The sequence below is a fragment of the Ipomoea nil genome, unplaced genomic scaffold (assembly GCF_001879475.1).
Source record: "Ipomoea nil cultivar Tokyo-kokei standard unplaced genomic scaffold, Asagao_1.1 scaffold1266, whole genome shotgun sequence".
NCBI lineage: Eukaryota > Viridiplantae > Streptophyta > Magnoliopsida > Solanales > Convolvulaceae > Ipomoea > Ipomoea nil.
In genome coordinates, this window is record NW_017617694.1 from 448,651 (window position 1) to 460,834 (window position 12,184).

A 12,184-nucleotide genomic window follows, 5' to 3' on the forward strand; every position below is an offset into this window, starting at 1 on the left:
GGATTGCACCAGATGCGCCTAAGACGCCGGCGGAGGATCTGAATATTGCCGATAGCAGTACGTCGCGGTGTGACCATAGCTTCTGCAAATCTGACAGCTGGGACCCCTGCCGCGGCCACCTCTGCCTGAACGGCCACCACCACCGCCGCGCTGATTCCCGCGACCTCTGGACTGACGACCACCACCCCGATGAGAAAACATCTCCGCCGGTTGGGACTCCAACGCCGGCAGAGGATCGTCACTAAAAATAAATTGTTGTACCAACAAGTAATCTGACAACTGAGAGATGGACACCGGGGTACCTGAGGTGACGAGGGACGACGCCATAGCACGAAACTCCGGTCACAACCCCCGGAAACGTCCAAGGAGACCGGACGGCCGGCCAAGGCAAGCTGCTCCACAAGAACTTTCGCACGGCCGAGGTATTCCGCCAGCGTGTTGTCCCCCTAACGAAGCCCTTGCAGCTGGCTGAGGAGACCAAGGGAGCGTGCACGCGTGGTAGACCCAAACGCCCATTCTACCACCGTCCAGACGTCACGCGAAGTGGAGAGACCGACCGCCAGGTAGAGAACTTCTTCAGACAGCGAGGCAACCAACATGGACAGGATGGCATGGTCTTGCTGAACCCACGCCAAGGCTGTCGAATTATCCACTGTGAAGGAACCATTAGCCGTGACAGCTACAGCCGGAGGGCATCCGATGGTGACGTCGACATAACCGAGCAACCCCTGTCCACGAAGAAACGGGACCATTTGCGTGCGCCAAAAAAGGAAATTTGTAGAGGTTAATTTAAGGGAGACGAAGTGGTGTGCGACTGAGAGGGAAGGTGGAGCTACCGGAGAAGAGGCTGGTGAACCGGCGGTGATTGTACGCTCTGAAGAAGCATCAGACGAAGGAGTGATAGAGGCCATAGATAGGATCGTAGATGACGTACAATACCAGATGAGTGAATGGATTATATTCAATAACAATAATAGTGATAAAGTACATACTAATACTGAAATAATAACTAACAGATAGAGTCCTAGTAACACTAAACTATAGGAGTCCTATTACGACCACCTATTAGAAGCAATTAGTAAATATAAAAGAATAATAATTTGCTGAAAATGAATTTGATATTACTAACTGACTTAAAATATAAAAGGATCGCTAATTGACTAATACTCTACCATTATATATTTTCACCCGAGTCACCTATCCTGATGGACTGAAGGTGTTAGCTCTATACGATGATGGACAGGATTGTGTTGCTACTATCAATGTCGTCTACAAAGAGGTTTCAATAGTGTGTAAATACAATTGTTGATATTATATTTTTTTTTAAATGACAAATTGCTATATATCTAGACAAAAAATTATATATATATTCCATACAAATGAATTAAGATAGCAATTCATTCCTATAACTGAGTTGCTAGAGAACGAACACATTTGCATAATTTATAAAATAAATAATACTAAACAATGATAAATAAAACCTCCAAAGTTACAGTATCGCATGCGTACATCTACACATTAGTTATTAATTTGAGCAATTATTTGCTCAAATTCAAACAATAATAACATCAAAGCACATAAATAATCCAAACATTTGGTTGATAAAGTCATTAGATATGTTCACGAAGTTTCATTACTAGCGGTCAGAAATCTTTATAAGTTTTTATTTTTTTATTTTTTAATAATGTGTGGTCAACTTTTTTTGTTTTTGTTTTTTGTTTTTTTTGTTTTTTGTTTTTTGTTTTTTTTTTTTTTTTGTTTTTTTTTTCGTTTTTTTTTTTTTTTTGTTTTGTTTTGTTACAAACACTCAGTAATGAAGTAAATCTCGGATGAATGTGAATCCAAGTCCTACAATTCAACAACTTCATAATTTTTTGTACTATCTAACTTTTATTTATTTTTTTTTAATTTTTTTTTAAACGGATTGGTTCAAACAAAAAAAAAAAAAAAAAAAAAAAAAAAAAGGAAAAAAGACAACTATCATAACGAGTCAAACTGAATACTGAAAGATGTTGATGACATTATTGAATATGATAACATATGTTCATATATCACGACTAGATAATTAACTCTAGTGAAATGTTGAATGATTTCACTTTCAATCACTTGATTATAATATTATTTTTATTTTTCATTTATTTCATTTTTAATTTTCAAATTTAAATTACAAATATTTTACATGTAGTTAATCTTCTCACTTTTTAAAACTTTCACTAAATTATCAATCATCTTCATCGAGTTGTCTGCAATGGCAACTTCATAAAGGAGCAGTTACCTAAACCGATCTAATTTGCTTAAAGTTGACCATCTCAAACTAAAAAAATAATAATAAACAACTCTCACGGAAGTCGAACTCAATACTAAAAGATGTGGAGGCCATTATTGAATACGACTAGATAGTCAACTATAATGAAACTTTGGATTATTTCACTTTCAACTATAATGTTATTTTGATTTTTGATTTATTTCAATTTTAGTTTTCATATTTAAATAAAAAATATTCACTAAATTATCAATCATATCATATGTATCAGGGTGTCTGCAAGGGCAGCAGGTTCATAAGGGAACAATGTGGGCAATGCCTAAACCGACCTAGATCGCTTATAGTTGATAAACTCAAATCAGAAATTCAATAGATAGATTGTAGGGATGAATAAGTGGATAAAACAAAATTTATATAAATAATATAGGGTTCGAATTTTTAGAAATTAATCCCCAAAAGAAAAAGAATGAACAACAAAGAATATGAGTGCAACATACACTGTTGAAAATTTTAGCAAAAATGATATTGTAAGTGGCTATTTTGTGGTACAACTGTACAAGTATACGTGGGGTCCACTTTCAATTTGGGTCGGGTCAAAGTGGATCTCACTCTTCGTAGTGAGACGAAGAAATTGGTATATTGTAAAATCAAAATGAATAATAGGTGAATGAGAAATTGATTTTCAAAGTAGACCCATTTGAGTTGAAAAATGAAAGTGGAAAGACTTTGGAAAAGCAGTTGTCCCGTATTGGTTTGGGAAGTGAATTTTGCCACTATATATACAAGAGTCTTTAGAATGAGGTTCAATTGTATAGCATAGAGATTATCTCTCATGCATGCACAGGGGTGTGGGTGGTGCAAATCAAATTTCAAAATGAGCCTAGAAAAGGCTTGACTAGCATAAGTTATGCCAATATTTTGTATATTTTTCTAACTCAGAGCCACTGCCCGAGTAGTAATAGTGGGTTCTGAATAGTGGAATGTTGATTGAATGTACGTAACCTTCCGGCAACTTTTCGTGTGTACTACTAGAACTACTCTTCGTGGGTATACTGTTTGAAGTACTCTTCGGAGTACCATTATGGACAGTTTTAATTTTGATTCTTAGAAATTAATTTCAAATTAATTACAATTTATATTTTAAGAATTAACGATCCTAACAGTTGTGTTAAACTCCAGATTAAATTGGCGATTGCGAAGGGTACATATTTGAAATTATTTTAGATGTTAATGCCATTATTTATTGGTAATTATTTCACCTTCTCCCATAAATTCTTAGTGTTGGGCAGATTGCCAGATTGTTAGCTGCTGGTTTTAGCTCCCATAAATCCTCTCCTCTCGAAAATAATTTTTCTTGCAAAAACTGCCAACACTGATGTAAAATAGCGAAGTGCTCGAACTTTGTTCTAGTTTGCCGGGTTTATTTATTTGAGTGCTCAAACATTAAACCGTATTTTGTTTTATCCTGGGAGATTAATGCTACAAGACTCCTAGCACCCTCGAGAGATAGTGAATCGATTTTAAAGAGAGTGTAAGTACACACGACTCGAATTTCTCCTATTTTTCCTCCTTTTCTTGATAGTTGGGTTTATATATATTCTAATTTATAAATTAAAATGACTGTTTTCATTTTTATTCACTTTGTATAAATAAATTCAAACCTACTAGTTTCATACTAATTTGCAGTTGGAATTATTTTTGTAAAATTATAAATCCCTATTTTCGTTTTTCATTCATATATATATAGTAAATTCATTCACTCATTTGCTCTACACAGTCTCCTTAAAATCGATTCGCTACATCTTAAGGGTGCTAGAAGCGTTGTAACATCAGGTATTTAAAGGAGCTGAAGAAATAAATCACAATAAACAATAACATTAACATCTGAATTAAATCAGATTTGTAACCCCATAGCTGGCCTTTAAACTAGAAATAACACATACATGTGGTTATGTAGTTAATTCTTAGAAAATAAACTAGAACTAATAAGAATTAATTCGTAATTAAACTGATCAGAGTTAACAAAATTTATCAAAAGGTAAAACCGCAAAGTGTATCCGAAATGTATACCTCTAGACCGCAAGGTGAACTGATTGAAAAGTCACTTGCCCAGGTCAAACTGCAAAGTCACGAGCCAAGCCAAAAGGTTCCAACCAAAAAGTTGAATCTACTTCTGGGATCATACACCCGAGAAGTTAACTTTTTGGACGAGTGGCATATTTTCAGTTGAAAAAATATTTTCAAAAAGTTGGCATACCTTAACCCATATGGGCTGCCAGTTTTTGCACCCCCTTGTGCGTGTGATAGGGGTTTCATGCTATACAATTTAATCTCTTTCTAAAAGGAAATTGTATATATAGTAGTGCAAACTCACTTCCCATTCCACTGTGAGACAAAAGGCTTCTTCAAAGCCTTCTCATCTCCATTTTCCATGAGTCTATTTTGAGAATGAATTTTCATTCATCGATTAATCCATATTATCCATTTTGAGCGTATGATATATCAATTTATTTGTCTCACTATGAAGAACCCGAATCCACTTTGACCTTACACAAATATGAAGTAGATCCCACTTATAATATTTATACCACAAAATAACTACTTAGAATGTCATTTTTGCTAAAAATTTCTAAGATAACTCTAACGGAGAGTTGAACTCAATACTGGAAGATTAGGAGAACATTATTGAATATGACAAACAACATGCCGTTCATATCACGACTAGATAGTCAACTATAGTGAAATTTTGGGTTATTTCACTTTCAATCACTTGATTATAATGTTATTTTTGTTTTTGATTTATTTCATTTTTAATTTTCAAATTTAAATTTAACAAATATTTTACATTTAGTTAATCTTCTCACTTTTAAAAAATGTCACTAAATTGTCCACCATATGTATCGGGATGTTTGCGGGGTAGGTTCATAAGGGGGCAATGTAAGCAATTGTCTAAACCAAGCTAAATTGGTTATAACTGATCGACTCAAAAAAAAAAAAAAAAATCAATAGATAACTTTCACAAAGAGTTGACCTCAATACTTAAAGATGTGAAAGACATTATTGAATATGACAACATACCGTTCATATCACGACTAGATAGTGAACTATAGTGAAATTTTGGGTTATTTCACTTTCAATCACTTGATTATAAAGTTATTTTTATTCTTGATTTATTTTTGTTTTAATTTTCAAATTTAAATTTAAAAATATTTTACATTTAGTCATGATATCACGACTGACCACCAGCTACGAGGAGTCGAGGATTATAATGAAATCAAGGATATTTCTAAAGGGGAGACATGATGCCCCTTATATAGTGTTGAAGATCCATCTAGATGCTTGACAAGTGTATGACCCTAGTTATTCTCCATTTTTTGCCATACATGTGGCCCCAGTACTTTACTGTCAGAATTCTTCACTTGAATAAGTAGAATATCATGCCTTTTGTTAGACAAGAACAAGATATAGAGTAGCTTAGCTAGTTGGGACTTGTGTTACCATACTTGAGGTTCTAGTATGACAGCATACTTAGTGGCAGATCCAGAAAGTGGGGGCAAAACATTATAGTTTGAAAAACAATGAAACACTTAAAAAATATAATCATAAATATTGTTGGATATCTAGACAAAAAATAAAACACATTAAAACTTTATAAAAATATTCATAACAAAATATGAAACATAATTAATTTGATAAAATAATTCAAATAAAAAAACGCATTATAAATTATACATCTCATTATATATATATATATATATATATATATATATATATATATATATATATATATATATATATATATATATATATATATATATATATATATATATATAGGGACGCACTCAGGTGCGAATAAGTTTCCAGGAAGAAAATGCGAACGAATCAGCGCGCGACACGTGTCCAGATCTAATAACTTAAAAAAAAATGCGGTGGCATTTTCGTAAATAATTGAACATCGAAGTGCAAGTAAAATCTCTTATAAGTGCACCTATTTTCACCTATAAGTGCATGTAATTTTGCCTTGTTAGCATTCACTTTCCGCAACCATTCATGCACCTGGGTGTGCTTATAACTATATGTGCAACTATTTATAACTATAGGTGCAACTACTTATAACTATTGGTGCAACTACTTTCACCTATAAGTGCATGTAATTTTGCCTTGTTAACATTCATTGATCTGAGTTCAGCGGGTAGTAATACTCCTGAAAACCACTCGCAAACATTCATACACCTAGATGCAACTACTTATACCTATGTGTGCAACTACTTAGAAGTATAGGTGCAACTACTTAGAACTATAAGTGCAACTAAGTATTGATACTCAGTGTAAATTTTTACTTGCACCTATAATACATTTTACATGCACTTGTAATACATTTTACTTGCACTTCGATGTTCAATTATTTACGAAAATGCCACCGCGTTTTAAAAAAAAAAATCAGTGTTTCTCATCCATTAGATCTGGACACGTGGACGAACATAATCCATTCCTATTTCGCGCCTGGGCCAGCCGTTCGCACCCGAGTGCAAGTATATATATATATATATATATATATATATATATATATATATATATATATATATATATATATATATATATATATATATATATATATATATATATAAAAGCCATAATGAAACAGTTAGGAAAGAGAGAAATGAAGCAATTAAAGAAACCCTTATGTTGAGCCATAATGAAACAGTTAGGAAAGGGATTAACGAAGCAATAAAAGAAACCCTTTTGTTGAGAGAGGTAGGATTCGAACCATAGACAACTCCCAAATCTAAACATACCTTTGCCAATTCGTCCAACTTAAGTATCGTTCATTCTTATTCATTTTCAAATATTTATATGTAAACTATGTACTATGTATACATATATACATACAAGGGCTATATATGGGATGCGAGTGGGATGAGTGGGGGCAGCTGCCCCCATGCTAAATCCGCCCATGAGCATACTATTCATAGCACGACTAGATAGTCAACTATAGTGAAATTTTTGTCTTATTTCACTTTCAATCACTTCATTATAATGTTTTTTTTTATTGATTTATTTATTTCAATTTTAAGTTTCAAATTTAAATATAAAAATATTTTATATTTAGTTTTTTTTTTTGAATGTTACTAACTCTATTACAATGTAATATCTGTTCATAACTACTTTCTCAACATACTGAAACACAAACAGCCAATAATGCCTCCACTTAGGCTCGAACTCACAACCTCCCAAATGAGAGTTGAAATCAAATTTCACTAAATTGTCAACCATATGTATGTATGTATAGGGGTTTTGCAGTGTGTGGATGGTTCAGAAAGGGGCAATCTGTCCCCTCCCCCATCCCATGTATATATATATATATATATATATATATATATATATATATATGCTTCAATAGAAGTAAATAATACATTATTATATATAAAAGTTACTAAAGGTTGAAATAGCTTAACTAATACGGAGTAGTAAGTATCTCTCTCTCTTAGTTTGATTTAAAGATCAAATCTTACTAATTATATTTTTGCAAAGGTTGAAATAGCTTAACTAATAGTAAGTATCTCTCTCTCTTAGTTTGATTTAAAGATCAAATCTTATTAATTATATTTTTTGCAATTACTAACACACTCCAAACAAATATTGATTTTATCTTCTCATTAGAATTTTAAAAAATTATTTTAATTGATATATATATATATATATATATATATATATATATATATATATATATATATATATATATATATCAATTAAAATAATTTTTTAAAATTCTAATGAGAAGATATATATATATATATATATATATATATATATATATATATATATATATATATATATATATATATATATATATATATATATATTCATTTTATCATCTCATTAGAATTTTAAAAATTATTTAAATTGATACAGGGTGAATTAATCTCAGTATAGGTTAACTAAGTCCCAAAAAAATTTCTGTCTACCTAGGGTTTTTGCTAGGGTTTCTGGTCGCTTCATCGACGTTCACCTACGGTCGTTTCCGGTTGCTCACGGTGGTTGCTTCTCTCCTTGCGCACGAATGGCGTCGGCGTCGAACACGGCTGGTGTTGCGGGGCTAACAGCGAGGTGGGCAAATTTAGTGTTGGAAGAAGAAGCCACGGCTTTCATGCCGGTGGTGGAGTCCGACGAAGGCGATGTCATTCCGAACGAAGTGGAGGAGTCTTGGGGAGTTGTTGGGTGATTCTTGACAAGGAAGTTAGTTAAACTGGAGTTTATGAGCCAGGTCATGGCGTTGGTGTGGCAGCCGGTCAGTGGTGTCGAGGCTACGGAGGTTGAGCCTGGCCGTTTCCTGTTCGTTTTTCACCATATAACAGATATGCAGCGTGTTCTGAACGATGGGCCTTGGTCTTTCGATAATAGCACTCTTGTGTGCAAACAGGTTCCGGATGGGATGATGCCAAGTGATGTGGAGCTTGACACGGTGGACTTATGGGTTCAACTACATGGATTGCCGAAGGGGTACTCATCTGGCAGAATTCTAGAACAGATTGGGACTTTTTTAGAGAAATTTATCAAGAGTGATGATTGGTTTGATAATGCACCACGGAAGGTTTTTCACCGCATTAGGGTTTCACTAGCTGTTGATAAGCCTTTGAAAAGACGCATGAATTTTATCAAGTGAGACAAGACGAGTTGCTGGGTCAGTTTTAAATACGAACGCCTACATATGTATTGCTATTTTTGTGGATTATTAGGCCATTCTTACAAGTTATGTCGTGGTGCGAGAAACTCGGTGTTGCTAGTTGAGGAGTATTTGTATGGCTCGGAACTGAGGGCGGGAGGATCTCGTGGCCCTCGGCCAGTAGGAGGAAGTTGGCTATTGCCGCCAGGTCGGCCGGTGGTGGCGCAGCGGATGGCGGAGGTTCACACGGTAGAAGGGCAGTCGCCGGGGAATGGAAATCGGACTGGTAACGCCCAAGAGGCGGAGCTGGTTGCGGTTGCCAAACGTCGCCGGGAGGGGGAGGGTGACGGAAGACGTGATTTTGTTGGGGGGGGGGGGGGGGGGATGTAGTTATGAAAGAGCTTTCAAAAAAATTGTTGCATGCGGGTTCTGCAGGTTCCAGACCCGCCCGATCCAATGAGTACCCTTAGCTGGAACTGTCGTGGCTTGGGTAATCCACGGACAGTCCGTGAAGTTTTGGACCTTGCGTCCCGTAAGAAACCCGACTTTATTTTCTTGATGGAAACCATGGTGGGACGGATACACGCTGAACGTATTTGTGTCCAACTTGGTTTTGATGGTCTTTTTATGTGGATAGTACAGGAGTGAAGGGTGGTTTGGCTTTACTATGGCGGAAGAATAATACGGCAAGTCTTCTCAGCTATTCGGACAATCATGTGGATATTGAGGTTAGTGTGCATGGTTTTTCAAAATGGTGCATGACTGGTTTTTATGGCTTGCCGCAGCGTACCAGGCGTAATGAATCATGGGAGATGTTAAGGTCTTTGGCACCCAGGTCTAACCTGCCATGGGTGGTCATTGGGGACTTTAATGATCTTCTGTATCAGCACGAGAAGAGACGTGGAAATCCACATCCGGATAGTCTCCTACGCGGTTTTGGGGAAACTATTGAGGACCGTGGTTTGTCTCAGATGGCTATGCAGGGGTATCCGTTTACATGGGAGAGGGGAAAGGAACAGTGGATTGGATTGAGGAACGGTTGGATAAGGTATTGGTCACGAATGAGTGGCGCGAGATTGTTGCAGGTGCAAAAATGACCAATTTGATAACCCGCAAGTCAGATCACACGGCCCTCTTTCTTAGCATCCATGACTCCTTTAGGAGGGGTGGGCTGGTAAGAGGGGCTTCCGTTTTGAGAATGCATGGTTATACGATGAGGGATGCCGAAATGTTGTGGAAGAAGCCTGGGAGGAAGGAAGGGATCGTGGGATACAGAATTGTATTGAGTATTGTGGTACTCGCCTATCTCGCTGGGGTGGTGACCGATTTCATAAATTCGGGGAGCAGATTATAAGTCTCCGGAAAGAACAATTGCGTCTGAAAGGAAGAATGGATCCAGTCTCATTGACTGAGTTCCAGCGCCTGGAGGAGCTATTGAGCCGTATTGAGACACAGGAAGATGCCTTCTGGAGACAAAGGGCCAAGCAACACTGGCTCAAGGGTGCCGACGCCAATACCAAGTTCTTTCACAGGTATGCTTCTCACCGTAGAAAGAAAAACATTGTTGATAAGCTTATGAATGATAATGGGGATTGGGTGGAAGGTGAGTCTATGAGAGGGATTATCTTGCATTACTTTGAAAATATTTTCAGTTCGGGTAATCCGGAAGATGGGGAAAATTTCTTTAATGGGATTACACCGCGTGTCACTCCAACACAGAATGAATTATTAAACCGCCTTTTTACTATGGATGAGATAAAAGCTGCATTATTCTCTATGTATCTTGATAAAGCGCCAAGCCCGGATAGAATGAATTCGGGCTTCTACCAACATTTTTGGGATGTGATGGTGGGGGTGGGGGGGGGGGGGGGATGTTTCATCTTTTATAATCGGTTTCTTAGAAACTCGCTGCTTCCCAGCTGCCCTTAATGAAACTGATGTGGTGTTGATTCCGAAGAAAAAAACCCCGGAAAGGGTGTCTGATCTCAGGCCAATTGCCCTCAGCAATGTGATTTACAGGGTAATGGCAAAAGTAATTACTAACAGGATGAAACCTATGATGGATGAGATTATATCGGACTCACAGAGTGCGTTCATACCCGATAGGCACATAACTGATAATATATTGATAGCAGCAGAGGTTGGTCATTATCTGAACAGGAAACAATGTGGAGCTGTTGGCTGGGCTGCCCTAAAACTGGATATGGCAAAAGCATATGACCATATGGAATGGTCTTTCTTGCGTGGAATGCTATTAGCTATGGATTTTGATAATAATTGGGTGGAGCTGATTATGTTATGTGTATCTACTGTGTCGTACAAGTTCTTAATAAATGACTCTCGTACTGATCCAGTCACGCCTACTAGTGGTCTGAGGCAGGGGATCCATTGTCTCCATACCTGTTTATTATCTGTGCAGAAGGGCTCTCCATGTTATTGCAGCAGGCACAATCAAGTAACAAAATACATGGATGCAGAGTGGTTAGGGGGGGCCCCCAATATCTCATTTATTTTTCGCAGATGACAGTTTGTTGTTCTTTAAAGCTAATATGCAGGAGGCTGGGGTGATTAAGAATTGTTTAACAGTGTATGAGAATTTATCTGGGCAGGCAGTTAACTATCATAAGTCCAGTATTTGCTATAGCAAGAATACTAGTGAGGGGGACAGGAACACTGTAGCGCAGGAGCTAGGGGTGGTGCAGGCTCCGAATTTTGAGAAATATCTGGGGCCCCATCTTTTATTGGTAGGGATAGAAAGGCAGCTTTCTCTTATATTGAGGACAAGATCAAGAAGAGGATTGGTTCATGGAACAAGAAGCTTCTCTTTCAGGCTGGTAAGGAAATCTTGTTGAAAAGTGTGGCTCAATCTATGCCTACCTTCTCAATGAGTATTTTTTTTTTTACTACCTATGAATGTCTGTTCTTCTATTGAAAGAACCATGAACAGGTATTGATGGAATTTAGGCTCGGATCAAGGAATTCACTGGAAAGCATGGGATAGATTATGTATCCCTAAGTAATATGGTGGTTTGGGCTTTAAGGAGCTCAAAGCTTTTAATTTAGCAATGTTGGGAAAGCAGGCATGACGACTACTTACAAAGCCAAAATCCTTGGTAGCGTGTGTCTATAAAGCCAGGTATTATCCTAAGGATACTTTCTTAGAAGCATGCTAGGGAATAATCCAAGTTTTTGTTGGCAAAGTATTATGGCAGCAAAAGGCCCGGTTTGTACTGGAATAAGGCGGAGGATAGGAAATG

The 12,184-nt window shown here is 36.8% G+C and overlaps 1 protein-coding gene across 1 annotated transcript; it reads left to right on the forward strand.

Annotated features, from left to right (window-relative positions):
* The first annotated feature begins 9,158 nt into the window (after positions 1-9,158).
* LOC109184594 lies at positions 9,159-11,928 on the forward strand. The gene is made up of 7 exons (XM_019334612.1): positions 9,159-9,242; positions 9,363-9,459; positions 9,570-10,012; positions 10,089-10,530; positions 10,847-11,382; positions 11,483-11,761; positions 11,875-11,928. The coding sequence occupies exons 1-7, from the start codon at positions 9,159-9,161 to the stop codon at positions 11,926-11,928; spliced, it is 1,935 nt and encodes a 644-aa protein (XP_019190157.1).
* The last annotated feature ends 256 nt before the right edge of the window (positions 11,929-12,184 follow it).

Coding starts and splice junctions, on each gene's coding strand:
- LOC109184594 (XM_019334612.1), top strand. CDS start 9,159: ATGGCGGAGGTTCACACGGTAGAAGGGCAGTCGCCGGGGAATGGAAAT. Junction 10,013..10,088: donor GTGGCGCGAGATTGTTGCAG/GTGCAAAAATGA, acceptor TGACTCCTTTAG/GAGGGGTGGGCTGGTAAGAG. Junction 11,762..11,874: donor GAAGCTTCTCTTTCAGGCTG/GTAAGGAAATCT, acceptor AACCATGAACAG/GTATTGATGGAATTTAGGCT.